Here is a 17,445-nt window from a genome sequence, read left to right as displayed (position 1 = left end):
ACTTTATCGTTTTCTCCACGGAGGAGGGGCCAGGAGGCGGGACGAGGAGACAAGCACAAGTGGAGGAGGCAAGGTCACATATTGGGATGCACCCATGGTCATGAATGACTTCCAGGGAGAAGGTGGGGCTGAAACAGAGTGACTCAAAAAGCCAGAGGCCTGAGGTGGACTGTCATGTCTTGTCAGACATGCAGACTCAAAGCTGGAGGCCTGCTCATGCCAGGGATCATGAACTGCATCTGCACTGATGCTCCAACAGTTCCACATGCATAGCAATGATTCCAGTCCCACTCCCATTGTCATTGTGACACAGCACTCCACAGCTCATTGCACACAACAAAATTGCATTTTATGCCTCACCCATGGGGGCAGCGCGGCAGGACGATGCTCAGGGTACCTCAGTCAAGGAAGAGGATGGAGGACAGCACTGGTTAATTACTCCCCCCCACCAACCTGGTGGGTCAGGGGTCGAACCGGCAACCTTTGGGTTAGAAGTCTGACGCCCTAACCGCTTACCCATGACTGCCTATGAATCTGGCTAGGTTTTCTAAAGACGAGCAGAGGTGTGAACTCATGGCTGGAGGCATGCTCTTGAAAGGGATCATGAAGTGCATCTAAAAACGAGCAGACGTGTGGAGTGGACTCACGACATGCTGGGGCATGCTGGTGCCGGGGATCATGAACTGCATCTGCTGGGCCAGCACAGCGGCCGCCGTCTTCTGCTGAATCAGGTTGTTGCGCCCGTTGATCTCCAGCTGTGTCTTCAGGTGGGATGGCGGGTGAAGGTACTTGCAGTTCTCGCGTGAGCAGCGCCCCTGTCAAAGACAAAAAGAGATATGACTCGGTGAATGCAAATATACTTATACAAAAATGGGAAATATCATGTGTATTATTTACAAAAGTAGTTTTGGGTAGGGTGCGCACATCCAAAAACACTTGTTGCAGGTGCCAAACAAAAAAGTCAGACAGTTGAAAAAGGTAGGTCTGCACACTGCCGATCAGCTCCAAAAATAAACGTTATTATTTAAAAAGCAACGTTTCGATCACGCTGGATCTTCATCAGCATTATTTATCTCAACCCTAATATTCGAGTTCCCGAATATTACACCAGAAAATACGCCTGATCTTTTTATAACATGACAAACATTCTGAGATCTGAGGAGTTCTGCCGTGCAAAACAAGAACGCAGTAACTCAAAATGGTCGAAAATTTTTTTATATCGGAATGGGCTTTAAACTACCTAATTTGTCTTGTGTCAAAAAATGGTGGTCCAACACAGTCCAGTTTTAGAGGAAAAATCATTTTGAAAGTGCAAAAATGACCCAAAAAAAGTTACTGCGGTGTTGTTGAGTTACTGCTGCACTTTCCAATGGGGGGGGGGGGGGGGGGGGGGGGGGGGGGGGGGGGGGGGTGGGGGGGGGGGGGGGGGGGGGGGGGGGGGGGGGGGTTGTGTGCATTTAATTACTATCCTAAAAAAGCATTACCAGGAGGAAGTGTCACCACCACTTTACCGACAACACAGTTGTCGCGCGATATAGGAACCTTTGAAGCCTTTTTTCTCGGTTTGCAGTTTTCAGAGTTACTGCGTTCTTGTTTTGTAGGGCAGAACTCCTCAGATCTCAGAATGTTTGTCATGTTATAAAAAGATCAGGCGTATTTTCTGGTGTAATATTCGGGTTCACTTTCAAATCTAAGAAAACAGACTCAGAGATTTCTCGTCTCATTGAAGGATAAAGTGAAGAGTGGCTTCTCAGAGAATCTCAGTGCAGTGTAGTGATTGTTGATTTAATCTACACAAAATTAGGACACTTACGATGCGACATGATACAATAGGACTTTATTGTCAGTTTTCGTGGAAATTCCTTTTGCATCCCTGAGCAAGACTCGTTTAAGTGATAGCACTATATATACAGTATTTAAGACTGATTCCACAGAAGAATTGATTGATGTATGAAGGAATGTTTAAGTCTTTTAAAGAAGGGATCTCTGAAACGCCTATTTTAAGGGTAATGGCTGATATTCTTGGCTGACACTTGATCCCTGACCAAGGTCAGAAAAACCACTATTGTTTCTGCAGAACTGAGGAAACTGCTGGAGAGAGGTGGGGTAGCAGAGCGCTTTGTTACTGCTGACTACCACCAACTGCAGCGACAAGAGGAGCCAAATGCGTACTTGACGCTCCTAAATACCAAACTGAAAACACTCTGTCTCACGCTGAATCCCTTCAAGTGAGTCTCTTTTATCGGGAAGACACCAGAAACAAAAAATCCGATCTGACAGTAGGTACTGGGAGTTTGGGACCTGTTGTGAGCTGCAGTGGCTGTTTCCCCCAGGGCCGCTGACAGCTTTTGCTGGGCCCAGGACAAGGCATCTGAAAGGGCCCCCCATCCGATACAATGTAATGAAAATCCAATTCTGGGCTCCCTGTCTCCCTGGGCCCAGTACGACTGACCCCTTTGTAACCCCCCGGTAGGCTTCCCTGGTTTCCCCCACTAGGGCGGCACAGCTGTGTGAGACACGTGGACACTGGCAGAGCTAACAGCACCAGAGCAAGGTCGCTCAACTGTGCTCTAATAAACCCCAACGTCTAGTGGAGGCATGATGATGTATTGATCTGGCGTATCAATACTTTAACAGTACACCGTAATGGTCCGGTCTGGCTGCTGATGCTGCTCCCGCAGAGAAGGGCCAGTCAGGGCAAGGCAGGGTGATTCTCCTGACCAATACTGCTCTAGCGTTGGCTTAAAACAGATGTTCTCAACCTTTTTTGAACAAACGCCCCCTTGGCCGCATCACAAGCCTCCCAACGCCCCCTGACCACATCATAAGCCTGACTCGATAGACGCGTCCCCTTAGTATTAAAAAATGTAAAACGTTCTAATGCCCTCCAATGGCAACTAAGCACTGCCCCCACTGCATCCTTCTCAACACCCCCCTAGAGTTCCCCAACGCCCCCTGAGAAACGTTGGCTTAAAGGGAGGGACAGCTGAGTGGCCAGGAAAAAATAACTGACTGCATCCCCATCCCGCCAGCCTGCAGAGTGCAGAGGTGGGGATTTCTCAGCGCTGGTCTTGCACTCCCTCACGGTTTGGGAATGGTTTGAATGAGGTGCACAGTCAAAGAGTAGTAGTAGCCGAACGACTGCTTTGGACTAAGACAAAAACAAGATTTTAGCAATATTTATTATTATTATTTATTTTTTATTTTATTTTTTATGATTGCTAATAAACGATGTAGTATCACGTTATTGTACGTCAATGAATGAGCTCTGCATCGTCTCTGGGATTTAAGCGGTACTCATTTAAAAACAGCATTTATATGATACTGACGTCCATGGGGACGTCCTTGAGTCCTACACAGTAGGGGGTGGGCTCGGGGCAAAAGCCAGGCTGTTATTAGCGCTTGGAGACTAGCTCTCCCACTGGGACACAAACAATGAGCACATTTTGGCAAGCACATCCTCTGCATCGTCTGCAGCGACTGCAGCAAAGCCTACTTCTCTAACCTTAGAGACAGTAACAGTAACAGAGTAACAGTACAGAAAGGTGTACTGTTAAAGTATTGAAACAATGAGCACATTTTGGGGGCACTGTGGCGCATCGTGCTAAGCCCCCCACATTTGGGCTTGCATGCCCACGGGGACCCCGGTTCGTGTCCGGCCGGGGTCGTTTCCTGACCCTGCCCTATCTCTCTCCTCCAATGGTTTCCTGTCTCCTCTCAGGCTGTCCTGTAGCAATGGAGGCCAAAAAGCCCCAAAAAATACTTTAAAAAAGAGAAAGAACAATGAGCACATTTTGGCAAGCACATCTTCTGCATCGTCTGCAGCAAAGCCTACTTCTCTAACCTTGCTAAGTCTGCCCTACAAAGACAAAGTGCAGTAACTACATTATTTGTCAAAATTGAGTTTAGACTGAAAACGGTCTTCATTACACCTCCTTTATCTTGTGACAAAGACTTATGGCCTAAGTGTTTCCTGATTTAGAGATATTGCTAGGTCAAATTTGCGGCAACTACAATACTATCCATTTTGGCAAGCACATCTTCTGCATCGTCTGTGATTGCAGCAAAGCCTACTTCTCCAACCTTGTTAAGTGCATTTCTACTGTCACTGTGAGTGTTTGCCGCACTGCCAGTGAGCACGTGCTCGGTGGTACAGTAACTGTTGTGTGTACAGTGTACACAGCATCACATAACATCTCTGTAACTCACTCCAGTGTGACCTGGCCGTCCAGGACAGACTGCCTGCTCTGCAGCAGTTGATGGCAGCAAGGCACATAGTAGGAGTATTATCCTTAAAGTGATACTGTCCCATTTTTGGAAATAAGCTTACTGTACACTTCTCCTTGAGTTAAATGATTGGGCTTTACCTTTCTCCTGTACTTCCTGCTGTTCTCTGAGCTTGGCAGTGCAAATTTTATCTCCAAGCTCGCGATTAACATTGAGTCCTATGAGACCAGCTGGCGGCTAACTGGTCTCATAGAACTCAATGTTAACTGCTAGCTTAGAGGTAAAATCTGCACTGCCATACTCAGAGAACGGAGAAAGGTAACACTCAATCATTTAGTTCAAGGAGGGGTGTAAAATCATCTTATTTCCAAAAATGGGACAGTGTCACTTTAAGGAGGGGGTGACAAAGCTCCATTTTCTGATGCTAGCTACGCCATTAGCATTTCATTTCACTTCACTTCCTTTCTAAGTCTCCGTGATTTTGAGGAGGAGAGTCTGAGCGATGGACAAAGAGAGATTGTTTGTCCTGTCAACAGGGAAGGGAAGAAGAGGCTAACAAAATTAAGTCTTTATCATCACAGAGCTACCCCTTTTGACAAGTCAGGACTCTCTGTTGGGTTTGTTCAAGCTGCACATAAATTATTGTGGGTTCCCTCCAAATGCGGTGTTAAGTCTAAATTATTGAGGGGTGCAGAGAGGCCCTGTGCAGCTGGAGCAGGCACAGAATCCCTATTCACAAACACCAACAAAACACAATGCTGCATTTATAGCACTTACAACTACAAGCCACGACAACAGCGACAGCAAAAAAAAAGGAAGTTAACAAACACCATTACCAAATGTAGTGGATTAAACAATTAACTGCTGTAATAGCGTGTTCTGGTGAGGCATTTTCCCCCATTACTGACATGCAAGAGAAGTAGTGCTGCCCTCTTAGTGTGGTAGAGTGCTAATCGTAATAACTGCCGTTAATTAAGCCTGGGTGCTCATTCGTTAAAAGTAGCATTGCTCGTTGTAAACAAACATATTGTTTTTTCAGTATTATCTCTAAGGCCATCTGTCAGGTAAAAGCCAAACCATGCTAATTGTGTTTACGTTTGCAATTGTCCATTTGCTCATCTCCTGCAATGAGCTAAGTTAAGACCCTGGATAACCATATCGAATAGCAGATGTGTTGAGTACTTAGTATTTAGTCTAAGCAATATTCCCCTCGGTTAATCCCACACCATCCACCAATATGATGGAGACAACGATGCACACATCGGCCAAGCACAGTGGCTCTTTATTCTACACTAAGCCTTGTGGTTTGGGTGGGGTGGGGGTCAATCCCACTTTAATTAACCCCTTAGTGCAAAACACTAACACAAATAATAGAATGACTTTATCAAACTGAATATTCTATGTTTAACTGTGTTGTTGAACTTAATAATATCTGCTTAAACTACACATTGATACTGCTCTTCCAGTACATCGTTGTATACATACAGCCACTTCACAACACAACACTTCAAGACACATAATTTAGAAAATGCCAAATGTCCAAATCCCAACTGAATGACATCAGTGGCATAAGGGGAGGAGGGAGTACAACATCACACTTCCAAAGACTACAGCTTTTATAAAGGGTATTTGTGGACTACCAATATTATCATTGCTATTAGATAGTAGTGTTTTATTCTTTAGTAGAGCATACATTTTCAAGAGGTGCTCTGAGAATAAAAAAATATATATATAAAAAGTAAGGCCCTGCCGTGGCCTAACTGTAGGGCACTGTATCACTATGCTGGCGACCGGAGTTCGATTCCGGCCCGGGTATTTGCCAGTCCTTCCCCAACTCTCTCTCCCCACTCATTTCCTGTCTATCCTCCACTATCCTGTCAGAAATAATGTCAAAAAAAGCCCTAAACCATTTTTTTTACATTCTATATCAAACATTGAACACTGTTGAGGCACAAAAAGACCCTGCACATATGTCTTCATCATCTGTCTGAGGAATGAAAAGAATTAGGGATGCACCGATACCGACTGCCGATACTGCTCATCGTACTCATACTCGTACTCGTCAAGCACTTGCCGATACCAGCTACGAGTACTATTATTACTCAAAACAATGCAAAATTGTGTCATGTTCTGTGGACTTGAAAGCAGCATGGAAAAAAGTGCCACATCATACATTTACTAACGTTTAAATCTACATGGAAATGGTCAATACAAATATCACAGGTGGAAAAAAACAAGGCCATGCATTTATTTTCATTGTATTTTGGTGGTAAAAGGTATCGGTATCGGTACTCGGTATCGGCAAGTACACACATTAATGTACTCATACTTGTATCGGTTTCAAAAAAGTGGTATCGGTGCATGGCTTGGTATTATCCACTTACTGTCACCCCCAGAGCCTAATTGAGCAGCAGTGTTTACATTGGTACAACATTCTTTAATGGAAATCTAAGATATATACTGAATAAAGGGTCACTGTTCAGTTGACATTAAAAGGCAAGACAGACGGCTGTAAAGGCAAGAATTGTACACCCCCTGCCCTTTTCATTAACGACAACACACATCCCAATGAAGACAAATATGCACCATAAACGTGCTTTGACTAAAAAGGGGGTTGGTTTTTTTTGGTGTCTTTTTAATAAAGGACATGATATATAAGGGCCCTGCCTTTTTCATTAGCATCAACCTGCCTTTTTTTCATTAGCATCAACACACAAGTGTGCTTTGACTGACTGGGAATGTTGTTTCTGTATTTTAAATGACAGACAACACATTTTGACTTTGGGAACACCTAACAGAAGTCCATATCCTCTGCACTTTTCACTGACATCATATATGTCTCACTGAGCACAAATAGTATATCATGATCGTGCTTAGACCAATCTAAGATGTTTTCTTTTTTGCTTTTTTTAATAACAAATATTATATCAGTGTGTCTGCGGTATCTTTTTGGCCCTCATTTGCACATGCGCACAGCCTCCATATTTTTCCCCCCTGAGGTCATTAGGAAGATACACATTTGTTTACTCAGTGATTAAAAGCCCCACAGATGGGCAGCATCAACCGCTGACGTGCCAGGTTTTATACTCCCCAACAATAGCTTGTGTGTTTGTGTGTGTACTGCTCCCCCAGTCACCCTGCCCTCTGCAGACGACACACACAGGCCACAGTAGCAGCTCTAGTAAAGCCTAACACACTTGCAACACACCCGGCATCTCTTCCTACTCCTACTTAGAGGTGTGCAAAAAAAATGCATCACGATACTTATTTTCATGATATACATCAATTCATGACAATGTAATCGCAGTACTTATTTTCACGATATACTGCATCAATTCATGACAATGCTCAGAGGGGACCCCCTCGAAAACGAGATATCCTATCTCAAGGGGCTATCCCCCTAAACAAATAAATTGAAATAAATTTAAATTGATTATTTAATAATAATAAAATTGAATTTGCCACCGGTTCATTTTGTTCAGTAGAGAGTAGGCAATATTTCTGCTGTAATGGAAGCGCTCTCCCATATGCTAAAATGCTTAGGTAAAATAAATTGACTTATAAATGCTACACAGCAACTGAAAAACAAGCTGTATTTTTACACATTTACTCAGGTATCACAATGTACTGCAATAGTACATGCATCGCATTGCATCATGATAGTATCGCATTGTGGCATGTGTATCATGATCATTGAATCGTGAACTCTTTGCCAATACCCACCCCTACTCCTACTGTGTGTTGTTATTCTTAGTATGTGATCAACAGTAAAATGCATGGTTAATTCCAGACTATTCTGAGAATGCATGATGGTCCCATTTAATGTACTGTTAAATTCAACTCTTTGAGTGTTGAATTACAGTAACACTACGAAACCAAATACTAACTAAAACAGTATTAAATGTAACCCTCTCAAAGAGTTGAAATAACACAGAATCAATTGGAACCACATTAGCACAACAGTGTTGAATTAACACTGCAGTTTTTCTTTTTTTTCCTGTGTGAGTTGACTTGACAGCACAACCCCCCCCCCCCCCCCCCGCCTCCCGCCCCCCTTTGCTGAGACCCCCCCACTGTGTGGAGTTGGGTGTGAATCCTCCACGCAGCGCGTTCGAGCACACCAGTGAGTCATGTCCACTTAGGCCCTCGCACGTCACACGGGGTGCATGCAGGGGGGCGTGCGAGCGGGCGGGTGCAGGGCCGGTTCTAGGCCATTTGGTGCCCTAGACGAGCACCAATCTTTCCTTTTTGTGAAATTTGACACGACATTTGTAAACATGGTGTCATACATCTGATCGAGCACAGCTGATCTAGTAACATGTATATATACTGAGTGTCCATTAAATGCAAAGTTTAATGCTTTATTTTGCTTAATATTGTAATTCTGTGGGCCTTGGTGCCCCCCAGAACATTTGGCGCCCTAGGCAAGCGACTAGTTTGCCTATGCGTAGCGTCTAGCGTCGGCCCTGGGCAGGTGCGAGCACGCGAGAGGCGCCACAGCGGGCGGTTGTGGATGTCCAAAGGGCCGAGAACAGAGCTTAAAGAGAGAGTGTGAGAGGTTAGAGAGGGCTAGATGTTTCCCCAGCCAGCACAGTTGATCGATTCCTGCTAGGCTGGCCTGCGTCACGTGAGGAGCTTTTGATGTTGTGCACAAGATGACGCGTGACCCCCTTGAACTGAGATCTGAGTGCCACTGGGCTGCAGGCTTGCACCTGAACCAACACTCCTGCCGTCTACTGGTTTGCCAGGTCACTGCCTCGCATGCACTCTGCAAACACCAGACACACAAAAACCACTTGTGTTGTTGGTCTTGTATGCTTAGGCGCCGGCAAGCGCTGGTTTCAAAGCAGGTGGACAGGGATGAATGGAAAGTATAAACAACACGGCGAAGTCATTAGCCGTACCAAGTGCTGTCAAAAAAAACCCGGAAGCACACAAGACTAGAGTAAAAAGAAAAAACACTACTCCTTTGTTGTAAACATCTGAAAATTAAGGTCTTTAGGTCTACATATTGATGCAAACGTCATCCTCTGCCATGAATAATTTAAACAGGCAGTTATGCCATGAGATCCCCAGCTGTGCTGAGCTGAGCTGCAGAGGAGACCTGTGCTGCCGCCACTGCTGCTGCTGGGAGAACTGGAGCTCTTTTCTCTCCTGTTTAAAGGTCATCGAGGAGGAACTGCCACTGAAGATCACAATCACAAATAGAGCAGAACCGCACAAACCCACAGCAAACAAAAAACACAGACGACTACTACTTGATGGCTTGGTCGTTCCCTTTTTTTTTTAATCAAGCCAGAATGGAGATAGCCTGTGCTGTATTGTCAAACAAATAGTATTCTGATGAGCCAGACTACTAGGGGTTCAAAATGACAGCCTGCTGCTAAATGGTAAATGGACTGCATTAAGGATAGACAGATATATATATCGGTATCGGTATCGCGCAGATATTTGCATTGTTTAAGTGTATCGGTATCGGCCGATACGCGTGTGGTTTTGGCCGATACGCAATATTTATTATTTTATGTCATTAGGGTTTTTTTTTTTTTTAAAGCACCAATACACTTTATTTATTTACTTGATTATTTACTATTTATTACTTGATTGTGAGACATTACTTGATTGTTAGAGTGGGTGTTTAAATGTTGTACCTCAATTTGATAATGTTAAAGGAATGTTTATTTTTAACTTGAGACCTGGAATATTTGTCATTTTTTAAGCTTTTTTTGACCCATATCGGCCCCAAATATCGAGTATCGGAAATCGAGTATCGGCCAAGGGTGATGAAAAAAAATCTGTATCGCATCGGCCATTAAAAAACCTGTATCGGTCGACCCCTAGACTGCATTTACTGTATATAGCGCCTTTCCACTCCTTCGAGCACTCAAAGCGATTTACATTGTATGCCTCACATTCAACCACTCACACTCTCACACTCACACACACACACCGTGGCTGCCACACAGGGCACCACCTTGCCACCAGGAGCAACTTGAGGTTAAGTATCTTGCTCAAGGACACATCGTTGGAGTCAGGCAGAGCTGGGCTTGCTTGAACCTACAACCTTTTGGTTGCGGAACGGCTGCTCCTCTACCACCTGAGCCACAACCGCCTTGCCTGCTGCTGTTGGTGAAAGACTTGTTTTCCACCTCGGCGGTTATGAGTAAACACAGTCATTAGTAAAAACATGTGGCCAGCGCCAGCTCCAGCTGGCTTGACAGTCAAGTCTGTTTGTTAAGCTCAACTGACAAATAAAACAACAAAACCTGCCAAGGGAAAACCACAAATGTATATCTCTGACCCGAAGCATGTCATCGCAAATTTGACAGGAGGTAGTGAAATAAAGGTGATACATGACCGGCAGTGCCATGACAGAAGGAAATGGGTGAATGCAACCTTGCACTTTTATGGGAAATGACAAGAGGAATCGCAACAGGGGCACGTATTCTTTTTGACAACTGTGGACAGGGAAGCCGACAGGGGGTGGGGGGGTATGTTGTCCCGGGCCCAGGGAGAGAGGGCCTCATTACATTGAATGTATTGGGTAGGGGGTCAAAGGGACAAAGGGGTCTGTTGTCCCCGGCCCAGCGAGATAGGGAGCCCAAAATTGGGTCCTCATTACATTGAATGTATTGGGTAGGGGGCCCTCCTTTCAGGTGACTTTGTCCTGGGCCCAGCAAAAGCTGTCAGCAGCCCTGACTGTGGATGAATGTGGTGATTCACTGGCACACAAGATGGAGATGTCAGAGGCAAACAGAAACACAAATTCTGCCATGTATCTATTTCTGCCTAGCTGATGACCTGGCATGCTCATTACGTTTTTGGTATGATATTGCGTGCTCATTCGGTTGGTATAATACTGTATATTTGACAACGGTTATCATTAAAGCCTGCAACTCTAACTCCATCAGTCATAATCATCTTATCTCTTTTTTTTGTTAAAAAAAAATCTCCACACTGATTGCAGGGAACCATTTCTGCTAATAGCGCCTACTACCCACAACACGGTTCACTCTTCAACCGTCGCCACATTTAATCAACAAATTAGACCAACGCTGGTGAAGGCGGCATGTGGTGTGATGGTCACCCCACCCACACACTGAATGTTAAACACCATCATGCAATAAACAAGATAGCTCGGGGTGTGACTGAGTGCATGGGACACACATTTGCATCAGCGCCTGCCTGCCTTGCCTGCCTGTTTGTTTGCAGAGAGAGCGAGAGCGATGAGGGCATAAAAATGAAATAAAAGCTAGGGGACTGTTATGGTGGGTTAAAACCAGGTTGAACTGCAAACATCATTTTCAAAACCACTTTAGGAATACAAATTGATTTGTTAGTAAGCAAAGTCCTCCATACGGTACGGTACATTTTATGTGTCCACAATATTCCCTCAGCTCAGGAGACATAACTGACAGCTGTTCTAAGGGCTTGAGAATAAATAATCCATTATTATTCCGGCTATGAATGCGTCATAGACCTGTCACTCCTTGGTTCAACCCGCCAACCTCCAAAGGACTTCATGCTGCTGTCTGTCAGTCACGTGGGACCTCATCTGACAGAGAACTGACTTGAGTCATCTCTAGAGGACAACTTAACCCTTTCCTCTCACACTGACAGTATAGTATGTATACATGGGTTCTAAATTTTTGTTTTCTCCTGGCTGCGCGACACTAGCTGCTCACATCTCAACCTCTGATTGTTGGAAACAGCTGTCGGTCAAAAAATTAGCTCACGTGGTTGGCTGCCAGTGTCTTTCCCCTCCTCACAACATCGTGTTTATAAACACGGTGAACCCATGTATAGACGCGGAGCAGCCGCATGACGTACGGGTGGGCTTTATGAATGGAGAGACTTGAGGCAATCACAGCCATTCAAGATGCACGGCCAGTAGCCTGTAGACACAGTCCCCTCCATCCCCGCCACGCCATCCCCAATGACCCAAATGAGCTTTAAAAAGAAAAGAGGCTTTAATCAGCTTGAAAGTGATACACGCTGGACCTTCCCCCCACTCCTCCTCCCCCTCTTCCTCCTCCTGAGCCATGCTGAACAAACGGCTCCTGGCCAGTGTGCTCTGCGTGTTCGCACTTTGCATCATCAGTATGCCCTGTCCGGGCTGTCTCAGCACACTCTCTCTCTCTCTCTCTGCCTTACACTCCCCCTCCCCCAGCCTCCAGCCTCCATCCTCCTCAAGCCTTCCTCTAGCTCAGCTTCTTTTGCGATCCCAGGGGAGGCCAAGCGGCCAGCAAGGAAAACAGCATTTTTTTTCTCCCCCAGAGTGACCACGTCTGACAGGAAGCCCAACTAAGGGTCAAGGAAATGTAGGCGAGTCCGCGACCTCCAAGCCCAGAGAGAGACCTTGCCGCAGCACGTCAGATGCAAGCATCATACCTGACATTCACTATGAACAAATGGGTGCCTGACATGTCATATGGATTTTGCTTAGTGATTTCCAGTATACATAAGTACATGAGAGTATATTATACAGTACACAATGCATATGCTACGTCATATACTACATGTAAGCTTACAGCATGTACAATGAGGATGGTCTAATTATCAATTCACAACAATGCATTTAACCCATTAAAACACGACGTCAAAATGTGGTTTTACCAGAATGGCAATGACCGAGTCATAGTGCATTACTAAAGGCCCTCTGATATGTCATAGTAGAGTAATACTATAATATTTCAATGACTATTACAGCGTGCCACTGGTGGTAAGGCGTGCATTATGGGGCTACGTAGCAGAAGAATTTCAAAATCTTCTGTGAAACACACAGGCCACAGGGTAACAAGCCGCAGCTATGATGTGAAACATTTCAATGTTTGATCAAAGAGAGAGAAGAACCGGGCAACACTTGAAGAATGCTAACATTCTGATTTATTTTGTTTTTTTCCACCACCAAGAATGCTGTCTCTTTTTGAAAGATTACTGGTGCTAATGTTAACTTATGTTTGGTCTGAACCTATACACAGAGATTCTTTAAGAGTATCTACTCTCTCTGCTATACATATGCGGGCTGCAGCCATACCATACAGTAACTGCATGGATAATTTGAATAGTTGCTGTATAAATCAAATTTAGCTGTTTTTTGGGAGGAAAAAACAACATATCACTGTGTTCTTGTTTGAGAACAGCCAGTGTTTTGGGAACAACCGCCAGATTCAGTATCATTTGAGGGTTTTGTCTAATATCAGTTACAGAATCCTGACGTGACTTCAATAGGTAAAAACAGGTCAAGTTCGCCACGGGAGGCATTTCAACCTGTTCACCTGATGCTGAGTTAAGATGTTATGTGATTTTCAGCAGGCTGTAAACACAAACATGATGGCCGCAGTGAACATTTAGAATGGACGCGCGTAATAAAGGTGCCACCGCTGACGTCTTGTACATTAACTTCTAAGCTTACAGTAATAGAACAGACGTGCCCCGATAATATCAAACATGTTTGATTCAGTCATGATTGTGTCAACAATGGAATGAATAGCAAAGATTCAAATGGTCCAGTCGTTCCATCGTAACAAAATCGGCTAAAACCTCGGTAGGTCTGGGGCCAGCTTTTACCTCAGTAAGCACATTTTTATTTTGTGTGTGTTATTTTTGTGACATCATTTACTGTAATTCATAGCCGAATTCTGTAACCATTTGCATAGGAATATTGATCCATTTCAGTAGTTTTAATTGTAACCTGCAATCTAAACAGTTCACAGCTGATCCAACAGCGTTACTACCCCAAACAAAATAATACACCATCCTGCTTTTGTACTGCATCACCTCAGTATTGGTTAATTAGCAGTGCTCCAAATCCATGCATCGATTAACATTAAGTAAAAGCTGCTGCCTTTTTAAACCATCTGACAGGCCAAACGCTTGCTTCCATTGAACATCTTACAGGGCCTGGAGACATGTGCGTGTGTGTTGCCAAATGCGACATAATGAGCGAGCATGCTGTGCTGACTTGTCCTCTGCACCAAAACTGCCACGAGGAGTCAACGACACACACGGGCTGCTAAACATGTCAGTTAACTTATCACCCTCCTGCCCCCTGGGAGAAATCACCAAATTAAACTTCACTCAGCAGAAACACTCTAAGCAAAGTGCATGCTTGTGTTTCAAAAAAAAAAAAAAAAATCTTGTCCAGACATTTCAGGGTGTGTGGAAAAGGGCAGGTATGATTTGACTACGCCAAATCAGAGCTAATGGTTTAGAAAGCATTTTATGTGAAGTTTGAGGATGTCAGAAACCACTTTTGATTTAGATTATTACTATAAGTATACTGATTGTACATAACATTTAATAAATTTGGTCAGATACATACTACCATGACTTAAAAAATACTGGTATGATTTAACTTTAATCATCCTGCACCATTTTAAATAACACTATAATTTGTCTACAATAGATATACAGCTAGCACCGCCTGAACATGGAACACACATACAACAAAAATGTGTTTGCGACTGCTGGTGTCTGCCTGACATTTGTAATAATGAGATGTGCTGGCATTTCCAGCAAGCCCTACACTACAGACACGGACGGCCCAGAAGGCGGCTGGGGTGTTGGTGGGAAGTAATCCAGGAGGGCAGCGGGGGCAGTGTGCCATGTCCTGTAGGTGTTGAGAAGTGCAGCGTGGATTAACCCCTCGAGTCGGGCCAGATGGGACCTGCGGAGGTAAGAGGGCCGCTAGCTTCCACCACCAGCTAAGTCTAGAAGAAAGCTGCAGCAGGCCTAACTGGCCGAATAGACCGGCTGCGACAAGATTCAAACGACAGACAGAGAATCGCTTCTGTGCAGCAAGAGCCATACGAGGGACTGAAGTGACTAGAGCAGGGCTATTCAAATGGCTGCCCTGGGGCCAGATGCGGCCCTTGGACAGCAAGGTTCTGGCCCCCCACAAGCCCCTTGAAATACAGAATCGTTTTTCGGAATTTAGAGATAAAAGTATGGGGGTTCTGTTTAGAGCTGAAACGGGACACGGGACGTTAAAATGCAGGAAATTACGTCTAAGAAATGCAAAACTTTCTGGGGGAGGACCCACAGACCCCCCAATTCAATGAAGTCTCTCATATTCTTTCATTGACAGTCGGCAAATATAATACAGTACGGCCCCTTGACGAGGAGGAATTTTAAAAAGTGGCCCTCGTTGATATTTAATTGAATACCCCTGGACTAGAGTATGTCCCTTAAAATCAAAATGCAGGTATTTCCAACATTGGCTGTGGCGGCTGTCGCCAAACCGCATTTCAACTAATTTGCATAACATTGCCAGGAGTTGAACTACAAACGGTCGCTCTAGCCGCAGTTAGTGACTAATACAGATTTTTTCATTTCAACTGGTAACATTTTTTCACTTATTAATTGAATATAATACTTATAATTAAATTAAATAATACATAATACACTAATTAAATTTAACTTCATTCAACTTTTAAAGCAAGGCCAAGAAAATGTTTAACCTCGGTTTAGCTCAGAAGCCCAACGCTAGTCACACAGATCCCATTTTCCTTCCTTTCCTTCCAAATTTATGTGGTATACATATGGCAAAGTTGGCTAAGGAAATGTATTGCCTCAATGTAAAAAAAAAAAAGTGCATGACATTCCTTACCTTCAGTGAGTCGAAGCAGGCGATAACTCTTCCATTTTCCACCTGGCAGCTCTTTGGTGGGTGTGCAAATTTGCATTCCTCATCACTACGTGAACACGTCCCTCTCTGAAACTGCCGACACACTTCTAAAGTCAGCCATTTTGTGTCCCGTATTGAAGTCAGGTTGAAAGCCATAGCAGTAGGAAGGTCTGACTTTTAGCAGTAGCCTGTTGAGATGAAGTTGTTTGGACTCTTTTTTGGATGCAACCAACCAACGAGGAGTCTAGGAGAGAATTCTAACCACTGGGAGATCTTTTGATGCCTCAGATCATTGGTGGCTGGCAACGTGACTAGATAGATGAGAGGTCTTCTGTACTGAGAGTCAACTGAGAATAGGTTGTCGGTGATTTCCTTCTGTTAAAAGAGCACTTTCATGAGACAGATACATGCCCAGTGAGCGCAGTCAACGCATAGACAAAGCATCAGAGGCAATGCACTGATTAGCAAACAATCATGAATTTTTTATGAGTATAGCCAATGTGTCACTTTAGAGAGACCTTGGTGCTAACAGACCATTGTGAGCTGGGATTTTGTTTTGTTTTTTTGTCACTGTCAGCTTTTTCCACATTGGCAACTCCTCCACCTCCTCTGTAAATCTTTCTGCTTGAGTTCCCTCAGAGATGGATTGAGATGGGGCGACCAAAGATTTGCAGGCAAGGGATCGCTGTCTGAGCCGGGGTCTGGAAAAGCAGTGCTGGCGTCAGATGCAAACATGGACCAGCGAGCAGCGTTGTTGGGTTAGCACTGGCATCCGAAAGGCACTTTCTGACAGAGATCTGTGAAGAGCAGAGAGAGAACGACAGAGAATGCGAGAGAGTGAGAGAGAGAGAGAGAGAGAGAAAGAGAGAGAGAGACAGGGAATGGGGGAAAAGAAGAAAATAAGGCATGAATAAGTGTGAAAAGTCTATTTCAAGTCATTACAATGGCCCAGGCAGGCCCAGGAGTACTGGTGGAGAACATTACTAATCCTATTAAAAGAAAGTGGTCGCCCCTCTAATGAGATTTTCAGAGGAAATCTGAATGTCTGAGTCTGCGATGACTTGAGGTGCATCATCCACGGACAGTTAAAGCACATCAACAGACAAGCAAGCCATTCTTTAACTGCACGTCTCATCTTTCCACTAAACGCTTTCACATCTGTGAGGCCACCGGTCTTGCGGTCGTATAACATCCACACAGGCCGTGCCCGGTAGTCTACCACTGGTATGTGGTACCAGTGCACAGCTCTTTTGCATGCCATTATAATAACAGCCTAGGCCAATTCTAGACCCATTCTAGGCCCAAAGTATTTACAAACACAAACACAGTCCTCCTGAGTCAGCCAAATGTTAAATGTTGAATGAAAAACAGCAACGACGATTTAAATTTAAATCTCTTTGGCCACAACATACAGATTAAGCGGCTTAGACTATTCTTGACAGCAGGTACAGTCGAGCCTCTCATTGAGGAGATAAAAGAGGAAGCACTTCAGTTTATCGGAACAATGCCCAACACCTAACGCTGTAGGCTTGGATATACCTACTCAAGTACACAGGTAAAAAAACGAACACACTGATACGTGGAGTGGT

General features: G+C 44.4%; 1 protein-coding gene across 7 annotated transcripts in view; it reads right to left on the bottom strand.

Moving 5' to 3' along the window:
• Positions 1–17,445, bottom strand: part of LOC134460789 (muscleblind-like protein 2a) — a 38,781-nt gene that overhangs the window by 14,420 nt on the left and 6,916 nt on the right. For all 7 annotated transcript variants that reach the window (XM_063213331.1, XM_063213330.1, XM_063213333.1 and 4 more), the window contains 2 exons: positions 15,839–16,653; positions 648–815 (listed from right to left, as the gene is read on the bottom strand). In XM_063213331.1, coding sequence (XP_063069401.1) covers positions 648–815; positions 15,839–16,012 — 342 coding nt within the window. In that variant the 5' untranslated portion in view covers positions 16,013–16,653. The remainder of the gene's footprint in view (positions 1–647; positions 816–15,838; positions 16,654–17,445) is intronic.

The sequence above is a fragment of the Engraulis encrasicolus genome, chromosome 13, assembly GCF_034702125.1.
Source record: "Engraulis encrasicolus isolate BLACKSEA-1 chromosome 13, IST_EnEncr_1.0, whole genome shotgun sequence".
Lineage (NCBI taxonomy): Eukaryota > Metazoa > Chordata > Actinopteri > Clupeiformes > Engraulidae > Engraulis > Engraulis encrasicolus.
This window is presented reverse-complemented; position numbering and strand designations above follow the sequence as displayed.